Source organism: Micropterus dolomieu, linkage group LG21 (assembly GCF_021292245.1).
Source record: "Micropterus dolomieu isolate WLL.071019.BEF.003 ecotype Adirondacks linkage group LG21, ASM2129224v1, whole genome shotgun sequence".
Taxonomy (NCBI): domain Eukaryota; kingdom Metazoa; phylum Chordata; class Actinopteri; order Centrarchiformes; family Centrarchidae; genus Micropterus; species Micropterus dolomieu.
In genome coordinates this window covers 14,793,735-14,807,426 of record NC_060170.1, presented here as the reverse complement: position 1 = coordinate 14,807,426, position 13,692 = coordinate 14,793,735, and the positions used below count along the sequence as shown (strand labels likewise).

Genomic DNA, 13,692 nt, shown 5'->3' with positions numbered 1-13,692 from the left:
ATCACGATATATGTCAAATCATTATTTCCTTCAAGTTGAAAGGCAGATATTTGCTCCTGTGTGAAATTTGTGGTTAAACTTATCTCTATGGTCAGAATGGGACAAACACTTGATGCCAAACAGTGGATCACTTCAGAAGTCTGAGGTAGAACATTCAAAACTATTATCTTTTTCAACAAATATGATTAGTTAATCTTTTTTCAGGCTTCTTTTTTCAGCAAAATAAATATTTTAATAGATAAATGAAGTGCTAATTTGTTCAAGATTCAAATGAATTAAAATAATGACAATATATTGAACATTTATTATATTGTTATTGAGGAAAATTATATTGCGATAATTATCATTATTGTTTTATTGCCCAGCCCTAGTCTGATGGCAGTTTTTATTTTTTTATCAATCTCAGAACCCTACAGATGTTTTAAATTTATCTGCATCAGATTGTCAGACAATAGCTATCGTGTTCTGAGATTACTAATCGGGCTGTAAACGATGGCCAGCACACGAAAGAGGAAGTCTTCAGTTTTCCCAGATATTCACTGGCTACACCGGAAGCACGAAACACTGGCCATTGCCCCCAAAGGCTAAGTCGTTGTGAGACAATAAACCAATGGGTTCCGAGATTGTTGGATTAGGGATTCATAAACCAGGCTATAGGTTTTACCAACATCACAAATGAAGAGTGAGAAATAACTTACTAATGACATGTACTTTGTGTTGTATTAATTTAATTCAAGCAGTAAATAGTGAACAGGTAGTGGACACTACTTAAAGGTGGAGAAAAATGCTTTACTGATATTGTGTTTGTTGTTTTTGTTAGTTTGAGAGTCTGTGTCTTTGTATTTACAGGTCAAAGCTGCCACTGGGGAAGAAGTTTCTGCAGAGGACCTTGGTGGTGCTGATCTTCACTGCAAGTATGAAAAACCAGTGTTTTTCATTGCATTGCGTGTATGGGTTTTCAATCTCATGTTTCTGCTTTTAGAGAACTAAAAAATCATTAGGCTGTTGTTCTTGGGAATACCGGGACTCGACCATAAAATCCCTCTGAGCTAGATTAACATTCTTGGCAAAACATGACTCTTATTATATTGTTAGTATTGTTCACCACCATAAACCACAGAGTATTAATTACTTGCAAAATAAAATGTGGTACAAATATTTTCCAGTGGTGCCATTTACAAGCTGAGTTTACACACAGAGAGTATTTGTTTTCTCCCTTTGTAAAGAGCCTAATTATACGCAAATCGCATGTAGATGAAAGACTATTTGAAATGAGCCCTGATTTTTGTTGCCCGGCTGGGACCGAAATACATTTGTAGGTTGGAGCCAGCATTCAGGCATGACTACTTTTTATCGTTTCTTTCACTTTACATTAGAACTCAGTATTTTCTTTTTTTTAACACAACAGGCAGAGAAGTTCATTGATCCACAGTGACAGATTTAAATGCTGGAGTTTTTTGGGGGTGATTAATTCATGCTTAATTTTATATCATAATTTTATTTAAATTGCTTTGATGAAACACATGCTCCTATCAGAGTTATTATTTTTAAGTAACTATTTATATGCTGTTTATAATTTGACAGTGATTTGTTGCTCATGTCACAGAAAATCCGGTGTGACAGACCACTACGCTTTAGACGATAACCATGCGCTCCATTTAGCAAGAAAGGCAGTGAGAAGCCTCAACTACAGGAAAAATATTAAGGTCAGCCCAATGATGACAGTTGTTAACAATCGCCTTTTATTGTCCACCAAGTTAGGCTGTCTGTGCTTCCTGTTGACCTTGCATCTATTTTCAGGTCACCACAGAACCTACTGAAGCCCCTCTCTACCCTGCAGATGAACTCTATGGCATAGTTGGAGATAACCTGAAACGTAACTTTGATGTCAGAGAGGTATTTGTCCAGTTTCCTGTACATTGTCTCAAACGGGCGAGAAAATTTTTATGGGCTGTACTTCAAGAAGCAGTGCTGTAGTTCCATAAATGATTTGAATATAGCAACAATTTAATCTTTTCAACTGAATGATGTGAGGGTTTATTTAATGTGTAGTCTGGGTTTTTTGTTCTGGTGCGATGTAAAACACTTGACAAGCTACTACATGATGGTCAATTTAAAATCATTCCTTAGCTCCACTAAGACACTTGGATATAATTTTGCCATGATGCCCTTTCTTTAATGAGTGTTTAGCAGAGCATTGCCATTAATTAAATTGATGTGTTATAGTGTTTCCCCTAGGATGAAGTTGTAGCAGCTGAGGGGAAGCAAAACATTTTTTTTTGCGTGCTCGCAAAGCACAAGATATGCAATTTCACATCATTTTGGAATAAACAACAGCCAAAGAGCTTAAACACAAAACTTGCTTAAAGAAGTCCACTGGGGAACAACCATTTGAACTGGGAAAAGTACTTTATTTAATATGATAATGATTTTACATGCATGGCACAGCACCCAAGCCATTTTGGGCCTCACCACCTAAACCTCACAATCAACCTTACAACCTACCTTTTGTCTTAATTTACTTAATTTACAGGTGATGACATTTATCTGTAGAAATTAATATTAAAACGTAGGCATCATGTAAGAACCAGCATGTTTACATACTCCCTTCTGTATAATTACCAGGCAGTTAATTTGTACATTAAAATCCATAAAAAACATCTCCTTAATAACTTTAAAAGGTGACTAGTTTGCATTCTGTTTACTCATCTGAAAACTGAAATATAATTTAACTATCAGGATGTACAGTCTGTGTACAAGACAAAGCTGTACACCAGTTTAGTCTAAGCTGTTGTTGTTAACACTGGACAAGTAGGTAAATTTAGCTAACGTTACATAGCAGCAAAAAAAGTAATGTCAGGCTTTCCTGCTCCGCTTCCAGACCGCAGTCTGAAGCGCAGGGAGATGTTTGCTAGCGCTAACTGCCTTCAGTTGGGAAACAACAGACTTCTTGAGAAGCGGACAGACTGTAACCTACACTCTACATTTACTGCCGGACTGACAACTTACTGCTAATGTTTTCCCCTGCCTTGCTCGCTTTCACTGTAACTTTCTGCCGCTACCTCTCTCACATTCGCTCAACCAAACGATCGCTACGCATGCACATTATGCATGTCCCTGTTCCTTTAAAGGTACTGCTCTTATAACCGTACCTTTCACATAGATGTCCTTTCAACAATGAGGAGAGGGAACTAGCCAACCATTGAGTGTTATCGTGTTCGCACAGTGTGAAAATCATTACTGCCAATTGATATCAATGACCGTGTGAGATAGTAGTAGCAACACTCAGTCATTCAGCAGTGGCAGTGCGCTGCTCATGAATGAATATAGTGGAAACACTGCCACCATAAAACAAGATGTATAGAATACTGACATACTTTGCATCTCTGTTTGAAATAAACCTTGTTCAGAATTTGCTGTCAACAACTGTCAGGTCTCTCCAACTGGAGCTGAGTCAATAATGGGCAACTGGCATCAATCACTCTGTTTTTGCTATCTCTGGCAGGGCTTCCCAGATTCTCTCATTTGGTTTAAAGCCTGTGCCTTTTGATTGTTGATGTACACCCAGGAGCAAGAATCACTGCTAACTCGAGAACTGTTTGTAGCGTAGAACTGAATTGGCTGTCCATTTAGGATGCAAGATCAACAGACTGCTCCCTCTTTACAGGAGTTTTTCAGCTATAATAGGCTTTTCCAACACATGGCACCCTTAAATCACTTAAGTAAAAATGTTGTGACATATTATGCTCTTTTTCAGGTTCATCATTTTATTTAGGGGTTGTACCAGAACAGGTTTACATGGTTTCATTTTTAAAAAACACCATATTTTTTTTGTTGTAATGCACATTGCTGTAGCTTTTCACCCTGTGTTAAATGCTTTGTTTTAGCTGTGGAGTGATTCATCTTACCTCTACAAGATCTTTGTTGGGAGTTGCACATGCGCAGTTCCTTGTTCAGGAATACTAGCCAATCAGAAGCAGAGTAGGGCCGGTGTGAGAAGCTAAACACGGGTTTGGTTCAGCTGTATATGTTCCCATTAACAGCTTAGCAACATGGACTGGAGCAAGAGTTTCAGAGTGGTGAGTTATTAATCTGTAACAAAAGTATCTTTCATTCATAAAGTTTTAACTGAGCTCTGTCTCTACATCACAGAAACAACTTGATGTACATGGACTGCCTGGAGAGTAACTAGTGTTTGAAAGGGAGAGGAGAGGCAGCAGGCGGACATCTGTTTTTCCACCGGTGTTTTTATAATTAAATTATAATATATATTATAATAAAGCGGAAGAAAAGGATGGACTAAAGGTGTGCGATATCGGGTCATGAACGATTAAAATTCCTCCATGCCTAACATACGTTCAGGCTATTGGCTACTGTAAACAGCAATCAATATCTGCAACAAGTCCCTCCCTGTCTTTGTGTTTTTATGTAGAAGCACACCGCACATTCATTCATGGGAAAATCAAATCAAAAATGTATATAAAAGTCTTTAAAATGTTATAAGAACAAAATTAATCAGTTCTTATTTGTTTGAATGAATCTGAATTAGTCTACATTGTATACGATTAATAAAGTAGTTTCTTATTTGTCTCTTTTAAACCAAAAACGGTCTTAAAAAAGACCACAAAATTGTCTTGAAAACCAACATGAAAATGAATCATGAAAAGATTGTGAATCGTGATCCAGCCTGAAATAAATCGTGATATGATATTTTTGCCATATTGCCCACCCCATAGGCTGGACTACAAATGAGCTGTTTTCAGGCAGTTCAGAGCAGAGATTTCTGTGGAAGATGGGAACTCCCTTTGGGCTGGACTTTGGGCTTTTTCACTTTGCAAACCTAGTACATGCACAAAAAAGATATATAACTCAATAAAGGAGAGGGAAAAAGCCAAAAAGCATAATACCTCTTTAAGCATCAGACTGGTGATATTATATATTTTTCTTATCTTGAACAATTCATGTGAAAAGCCAACTATAATTGATCTAATTACAAGTATTGTCTGATAACATTCCTCTGTGCCATAGACCTCCATTGTGGTTCAAAAGCTATTAAACACACATCAGTGAGCCACACTGCTGCACTGGGTGACGTGTTCCTTCATTACAATGAATATGGGCATTGTTGTTTATTTTGAGTTGATTGAACATACACTGCCCGGGTGCTATAAATACACTGCCATCAAATCCGTGGCTGAAAGTGCTTATTTATTTTAAGAAATTACATAACCTTTTTGAAAAGGAAACTATATATTTTAAAAAGTTGCATCTTTAGTAGGAATGAATGGACTTGGGGCATTGAATTTATTGCCTTGCTGTGCAACACGTCAGAACATATTATACAAAACTTGTTATGCAAGGCCTGTCCATTTTCTGTCATTGGTCCTGTATTTTCTGTTGCATTATTGGCTTTTACAACTTTCCTCTATTAATTTGATGCAGGTCATCGCCCGAATTGTAGATGGCAGTAAGTTTGATGAGTTCAAGGCTTTCTATGGAGACACACTTGTTACAGGTATGTGAAATATTTTTTTTTTTCCATTTCTACAACCCATATAGTTATGTTTTTTTTTCTCGTGGAATCTACCAACCTTATCGTTTCACTTTAAATGTGTACCTGTTCAGGATTTTCAAGAATATTTGGTTACCCTGTTGGAATCATTGGCAACAATGGAGTCTTGTTTTCAGAGTCTGCAAAAAAGGTAAATATCCCTTGTACACAAAGATGACTGAAACGGTGAAAGTGAGTGTTCTGTTAGAGTATTAAAGTATGTTCACAGTGTTCACGTTTGCCCCTGGCTCCACAACAACGTTCAGACTTTGATCCTGTGATATTACAGACAGAAAGTTAAGCCTCACGATCAGGTTGAATTTTCAGTAGAGAAAGCATTGTACTGGCAACGTGTCTCTTGAAATGTCAAGGACTTTAACACAATACAGAAGTAGTACAGATAGTATTCGCCCCAGAGATTTGCTGCTTACAACACTGACTACCAATATTTCTCTCTTGAGGGAGCTTTAGTCTTCGTAGATGGTTTTCACTGACCTTTCACAGTCTAGGCGCTGAGTTTCTCTCGTACAATAAGCTCTCAAATTGCACTTGTCTGGGCCATCTCATGAGTACTCTGATGAATGGCATTGTAATAACATAACATTTAAAGATTCCATGGACAAGAGACGATCATAATTTTCATTCAAGATAATTCACTTAATTTGCAAGCCAGTCTACCGTGAACAGAGCTGAACTTTACACAGGCTTAGGAAAGATGAGGAGCTGAATTTGTGATCATAGATTAATACGTTTTTCAAACACGTTTTGAATTAGATTACAAGCTTGACCTGGGGAGGAAAAAAAGGTTCCTTTAATTCATTTTTTCTGTGAGGTCTCAATACGACAATATAAGCATTGGTTATCTCATCAGTGTAATTACTGTCAAAAAGGGACTGACACAGTGCTTCAGACAGACACAGATGTGGAACAGACATGCTCAGAGAGCAAATCCAAGAAAAATCAATACAGCACCTGCATTTGGAGATGTGTTTTTGAGACACGTTGTCATCGCTTAAGACATGCCCGGGCTTCTGTTATGCTAACTATTATATTGTTAAAAGGAACTTGTGTTTGTAAAAGGGAGCGTTAACAGAGAAAAGATTAGGTTTCTGTTGTTGAGCTCCAATTTGTAGGCAAACTGAACATTTTTCACTAAGTGACAGTTTCTAACAGGCAGCCGTCTTTCACACGGTCTCCAGCTTCTGCTTTGTAATGCAAGGCAGGAGGCTTCACTGAAAGAAAGCCAGAGGTAACTGCCAAAATAAAGGAAACACCTGAGTAATTCAGCAGTACAAAGTATATGGAAATGAGGTGTCTCTATACAGCGCACTGTCCTTTGTGCTTGTTTTTGTGCAGTAGTTTCTGGCAGCTCTTGTCTTGTGCACTTCATTTTGCAAGGCTGAAGGCCATTCAGCTCCTTCATATTCAGAGTAAAATCTAGCAAATACAAAGCCAGTGTGAAGCCAGATATGCCCCCCCCCCCAGCTGATAAATGTCTGTCCTGACTGGTCTCGACTCAGATGAAGATGATGATAAAGGTGAGGCCATCTGCTCGCAGACACACTTAATGAATAATTTGATGAACATGAAGCTGTTGTCAAATGTGGCCTTTCAAATCAGCTACCAGCCCCTCCAGAGGTTTCCAGCATCTTGTGAAAGCACAAACTCCAGATGTGGTCCAGGAAGTATAGTTTGTGTGCAACAGCCCAGACACTTCAGTTCAACATGTACACTTGTGTGCTGTGATTCTATTCTTTATGACATATTTATGCAGCTGTTTCTGTCAGTGGTTCATTTTGCAGGTTATATTTCTGTTCATATCTTAAGGTGCAAAGAAAAAGTTATTCCCATCCTATCATATAAAGGTAGTGATGATAATAATACATGTGTTTTTGGTCCGCTGGGCAGTTTTTCTGTTGCAATGGGAACATTAGATTCACTGAACATTTTAATTCCCTTTCAGGGTACGCATTTCATCGAATTATGCTGCCAACGAAACATCCCACTTATTTTTCTCCAAAACATAACAGGTCAGTTGGAATTCTTAATATCTGCGCTTTGCATAGTATTGACAACTTGAGATGTTGTACTGTTGTCTTATTTTCTTTCTATCAAGTTCACAGTGAAAACAATAACAAAGGGTATTTATTATTATTTGAGTTCTTAAATTACTTATAATAATTTGTTAGTGTTTCCTGTAATGGGATCGTTGTCACCTAATGGCACTGGATTTTGCTCACTGCAAAGTGATATCAATTCGCTTCAGAATCAGATTATGTGACATCAAGTACAAATTGTGCTCAACATGTTCTCAGTTTTTGCCTGTTTTATTAATAGTCATTCATATGACGCACATTTACGCTTTAGATGACAACACACAAAGTAAACCCAGTTTTTAGTTGCAGTCGCTCCTCTATGTCTCCATCTTAGGCTTCATGGTGGGTAGAGAGTATGAAGCAGGAGGAATTGCTAAGGATGGAGCCAAGATGGTAACTGCAGTCGCATGTGCCAATGTTCCCAAGATTACTGTGATCGTTGGCGGCTCCTACGGTGCAGGAAACTATGGCATGTGCGGCAGAGCCTACAGGTATGAAGAAGTTAATGAGTGGTCTGTGTTTCATAAAAATACAGCACCCGTAGCATCACAAGTAGAAGCCTGGCAAAGACCTGTTACATAAATATGATGATAAGCTTTGTGTGCTACGCATGCTGTTTAGTATGATTCACTTGGATATTTACATTTAGGTGGAAGTGACCTTTTGTAACGGCAGAAATAAGCTTTCAGAGTTTAACCTTTTCATTGCAAACACATTTTATAATAAAAACAATCCTCAATGCTTCATTGTTATTTATTTTGTTTTGATAATGTTTCTGCCCCAACAACTTGTATAGGAATAATAAGACACAGTATCACTGGATGGTTTTGATTCTGCAGTGACCAAAATCAGTGGAGATCCCCTTAAATATTTTTGTCTGCATTGTGCACCATTCATTGTGAAATAGAAAAATTAGCATTTATTGTGTGAATAGTTGTAGCCATTGTTGGATTGAATTAAATTACACCTTTCTCATCTGTGTCACATTCGGCTCTTTTCTGTGACTTTAAATACATTTGGACAATTGGTGGCAAGCATTATCTTTAAATAAACACAGATGATTTAGCATTTTGAGATAAATATAAGCCTGTACTAATTTTTGGTTTGACTTTTTAAAATATTTGATGTTACCCAAGTGGTGCTTTTCCTAGCCAGCTTTCATAAATCATGTTTTGTTGTGGTTTCCCTCAAATTATTAGACTACTACTGGAGTATAACATCTTCATTAATGCGGGTTTGTTTTTTTTGTGATGTTTGTAGTTGTTTGTGATTTAACTGACTATTCTGGCTAGGCACACACTAACAAATTGACTCTTCCTTATTTTCCTCTCGCAGCCCTCGATTCCTGTACATGTGGCCAAATTCCCGAATCTCTGTAATGGGCGGTGAGCAGGCAGCCACTGTTCTGGCCACCATCACCAAGGATCAGAGGGCACGCGAGGGAAAAGAGGTAATGATTCATATTAATCATCCCATCTGCGCTCCACTGGAAAGGCTTAAATTAGCTTTTGTGGATCTGCTGCCAAAAGCATAAACATTATGAAAGACTTTTTTTTTTTTTTTTTTTTTTTTCCCCAGCAGGTTTGACATTGCACTTATACAAGGATAAAATGATATCAGTGTTAAGTGTTACAGTGATGACTTTTTCTGAATAATGTAGTCATCAAATGGCTGTAATTAAAATGTGTCAGGTATGCTGTTATGAGTGTATTAAGAGGGCATTAATAGCTTCAGAATGACACCTCAGATCAGTGCCCTGGTGGCAGGTGTTTCAGTCAGTGTTTAAGATAGTTGACGCCTACGTCCTCGGCCGACATCACTGTCTTTCTGACGCTGTAGTGGGCTCAGTTTTAAAGCTAGAGTAAAGATATCATATGGGACTAGATAAGGCATCCATTGGTACTAACTGGGTAACTAATTGGGTATAACTGGAAAGGCAAGACACTTGTCGATTCAATGAGCCTAATTGTATTCATGTGCAACGATGCCAATAGCAGCCATTTCATTGTGGTGTGACCTTTTGTTACAAGTTGATCTCACTGTATAAAATAACATTGTGACCTCTAGGTTAATCACAGCCTCATGAAACTTTACAACCATAAACTCGAGACCTAGGACAGAGGATGTATGTTTGTGGTCTAGATAAATTGACATTTAGGGATTTTCTAAAGACAATATCCACAACAGAAGTTCTCGCCATCTAATCGCCGAAAACTGCAGTTCTTATAGAAATCTCCGAAATGTGAGAAGTTTTTGATAGCAAACCATGAATTTTTCTATAGTGTTCCTCAAGGTCTTGGAGTGTTAATGTGGTATTTTGGAGGGATTTTTGACATTTTTTTTTTTTTTTTTTATCTATGGTATCAACTCAAAAACTGCTGCAACAACATATGAGACATAATTGTGCATGGAAATGACCATCTCATACTTTCATTGTAATGTTCTAAGCCCTTATACACCAAACTTACAAATTTGAATCAGAGCCTAATCCAGTGGTTCTCAAACTAAGGGTGTGGCTCCCCCGGGAGGCACAGTACCACTGCATTCTGATTCTGGTGGCATAAATAAAACAAGGGCTCTGATGCAATGCAAGGCTGTATTGCTGACCTGAATCTTTTGATGATGATGTAGATAAGTCCCGTAACTACTTTCTTCTGCCAGTTCATCTACTGGACTTAAAGTGGGGAGTAGTTGCAAAGTTACAAAAGGAATTCAAAACAAAATCCTTCAAATTTGATTGGAATGCAAGATACACCTCGCTCACTCACGTTATTGGATCAGGAAGTGGTGGATAAGGAAGAACTTAATAAATTGACCTTAGTCTCGCTAAAAAGGTTTGTCAACGACATCCAAACACAAACCTCTGACCCACAATATCGCTGCTTCTAGCTACTACAACCCACAACCTATAAAGTGTGGCTTTATATGATGGGCTGTGTTGGCTTGTCGCCCCATTTCAAATTTGACTTGGTACATTTATGGATACACTCCCAAGGTAAAGATCAGTCATCAAGAATGTAGTAACGATTTAACATGAAGTAAAATGAGAGGCACTTCAACTAACAATACTCAAACAATATTCTAGTTACCTTTACTGAAAAAATAACATAATAGCACAGGATTAGCACTGTAAAAATAAATTTTTATTTATCTTATCTTTATCTTAACCAACATACAGTGTCCACGCTGTTGCCAGTTTATTCTGTGCTCCTAGCTAAAACCAATGCGGTCTCATACAACTGCCGTGCAATTAATTAAAACTTAAGAGGTTTACTTTTTGTCAAAACATTTTAGAAAGGTGTTTATTCAACTTTCTGGTTATTTTGGAGGCTCTAGTTTGTGAGAGGTTTGTCTAAAATTTCAGTAGTTCACCACATTTATATCAGAGAATAGACTAAAAGCACTAAAAAGCTTTACAGCATTGACTCAGTGTTTTGATTTATTTTATTTTTTTTCTATTTTCACAAGCATTTTCAAGCCAAGGAAACTAACTCCCATCCCAAAATGATGTTTCACTACGCTTACAATACAATTCAGACAACATTTAAAAGCCTTTGGCTCAGGTCCTTATTGCCTAATTCTGCTTTAAAATATATGTGACTAACCCTTTTCATTTCTGAAGTTATCTTTGGCAAACCTACAGCACCAATTCCTTTGTTTTAACAATTTATTCACAGTTCACAGCAGAGCAAGAGGCTGCCATGAAGGAACCAATAGTGCGGCGGTTTGAGGAGGAAGGCAGTCCGTACTACTCTAGTGCCAGGTGTGGTTTGTTCCTGACGCATCATGTGCATGTCTCACGCAGGTGTGCGGAAAAATGATGTACCGCTGTACATCATTGACTTAATGCATGAAGTTTTTGAATGTCAGTAAGTCATAGCCGTTTAAATATTGCTGAGAGAAAATGCTCTTTGAGGAATAACATTGGACACAGGTGGACTACCAACAGGCCATCAGCGTTTGTTTCCAATTTATTTTTAAATCATTTCAATACATAATGTGATCCTGCTATTGCATGAACTGAGAAACCACAGGAAAGACTTTTCATGCATGAAGAGTGATGCTGTGATGTTTTTCAAGTGTATTTCTTCGCCATTAGATGTCCTGTTGTTCTGCTAATATGAGGCATCTTTTCATTTAGTCCTCTGGGATATTTTATTGTGTACGTGAGCAGAAAGCTCATCTGATGATGCACTGCTGAGAGACTATTCAAAGGTTAAAATTAGGCAGATTATATATGTATATGCGTGTGTGTGTGTGTGTTTGCATGTATATGTGTGTGTATATTTATGTGCGTGTGGATAGATATCGATTATGTAGGTTTTAAAACGCCTAACACAGACTTACAATGAATTAGAAAGTATAAAACTAGAACTAGATGTCTAACAAGACAAGAAGATATTTCTTGTACTGTCATGATCCTGTGGATGATTCTATAAATAGAGGCAATTAACACATTTATTGTAGACATGATACTAGCAGGAAATTGAGGATCAAAACTCATCAACAGGATTGGGCTTTATTGACCACTAATCAAGGCCCCAATAAAGACATTTGCTAATAATAATCACAAAATTATTTGGAAAGCCGAGTTCACGCTACACGATTTTAAGCCTGATTTGCCGGTCGGAGAGCTCGACGACTGTGAGGGAATGATCGGGGGTAAATCAGCGGTTGGTCGGCAGTCGCCAGTCGTTATGTGTGAACTACTCAATGACTCATCAAAACGGCTCCCCGACACATTTCTGATGCATCGCTGGCGTCTGCCAGATATCTAGCATGGCAAATATCCGGAAGAGTCGGCCGACTCGACATCCACATCCAGCCAATGAGAGCAGGCAGCTGGCAGAGCAGGCAGTACTTTTTCACCACAAAACACTTTTTACTCACCCTCAGCTCTCTCTGTAGCTCAGACAATCCCTGGTGTCTGTGTGAACTAATCCTTTCTTTCACTAATACTCTTTGTCTTTATAATTGCTATCTTTATAATAACAGACAACAGCTGTTTGGTGTAGGTTGCGTCATTTCCCGTTTCACATTTCATGTGTTTTCTTGACAAAACGTGGTTTGGAGACAAGTGTCAGGTGACAGAGCCGCTGTCAGTTCGCGTAGTGTGTGACCCCCTGTCACTGATTAGTCATGAAATGTGACACCACAAAGACTTCAAGACTCCCATCACAAGACGGCAAGTTGTGTAGTCTGAACAGCACGGCTTTAATATGTGAAAGGAGGAGGAGATTGCTTGGTTGCAATACACTGATTTCAGTACCATGCTGGCATTTCTTACATTAAGTAAATGATTTTCATATTAAAATTAAGATTATAGCCATTAGTGTGATTTTCAAATGTCACAATAATGTTAGTGATTTGTTTTACCACTGATGATGATGGAAAATAATATTTTTATAAACCTGTTATTATCAAAGTGTGTTACAGCTAAAAGATGAGTGAGGGAGTTATTCAGAGAGAGGAACACAAACTCTTGACAACTGATTGATTACATACCTGCACAAGTAGTAGTAATCAGATGAGTTGAGGTGTAATGCGTCATCAATTAATGTGATGTACTCTTGTTTTTATACAGACTGTGGGATGACGGGATTATTGACCCTGCTGATACCCGTCTGGTTTTGGGACTGAGCCTCAGTGCAGCACTGAATGCACCAATGAAGAAGACCCGTTTTGGAGTGTTCAGGATGTAATGCTCATTTAGCTTGTAAAAGTGTAGAGACCACAGACCTACCGGTCAGAGTTGGACATGTACCTACATTAGTCGTCGTAGTTTTAATTTGTGAGGCGTCACCTGATTAAAAGCAACAAAAAGAAGAAAGATCACTGAAGTAGAGTCACAAAACCTTGGATCCATGTGGGTGTGAATGGTGTGCTGCTGTTGTGGGACATTTCCGCTAACAAGTTGTGCCTTAACTGTTACTACTCCCGTGTAAATGCAACTGTGTTATTCCCCCTTTCTCCCTCTTTGATGGATTGGTTGTTTCTTTTTAATCAAATACTCTAAATGGTGATATATAAAAATGTGAAAACATA

General features: G+C 38.1%; 1 protein-coding gene across 3 annotated transcripts in view; it reads left to right on the top strand.

Annotated features, from left to right (window-relative positions):
- mccc2 (methylcrotonyl-CoA carboxylase subunit 2) overlaps window positions 1-13,692 on the top strand; it is a 20,585-nt gene extending 6,893 nt beyond the window's left edge. Inside the window, exons 8-17 of one of the 3 annotated variants that reach the window (XM_046034000.1) lie at window positions 850-914; window positions 1,607-1,706; window positions 1,801-1,896; window positions 5,443-5,515; window positions 5,626-5,702; window positions 7,515-7,581; window positions 7,982-8,138; window positions 8,983-9,097; window positions 11,325-11,452; window positions 13,232-13,692. In XM_046034000.1, the coding sequence (XP_045889956.1) occupies window positions 850-914; window positions 1,607-1,706; window positions 1,801-1,896; window positions 5,443-5,515; window positions 5,626-5,702; window positions 7,515-7,581; window positions 7,982-8,138; window positions 8,983-9,097; window positions 11,325-11,452; window positions 13,232-13,349 (996 nt within the window). In that variant the 3' untranslated portion in view covers window positions 13,350-13,692. The remainder of the gene's footprint in view (window positions 1-849; window positions 915-1,606; window positions 1,707-1,800; window positions 1,897-5,442; window positions 5,516-5,625; window positions 5,703-7,514; window positions 7,582-7,981; window positions 8,139-8,982; window positions 9,098-11,324; window positions 11,453-13,231) is intronic. The other 2 variants (XM_046034001.1, XM_046034002.1) reach the window with 2 other exon arrangements.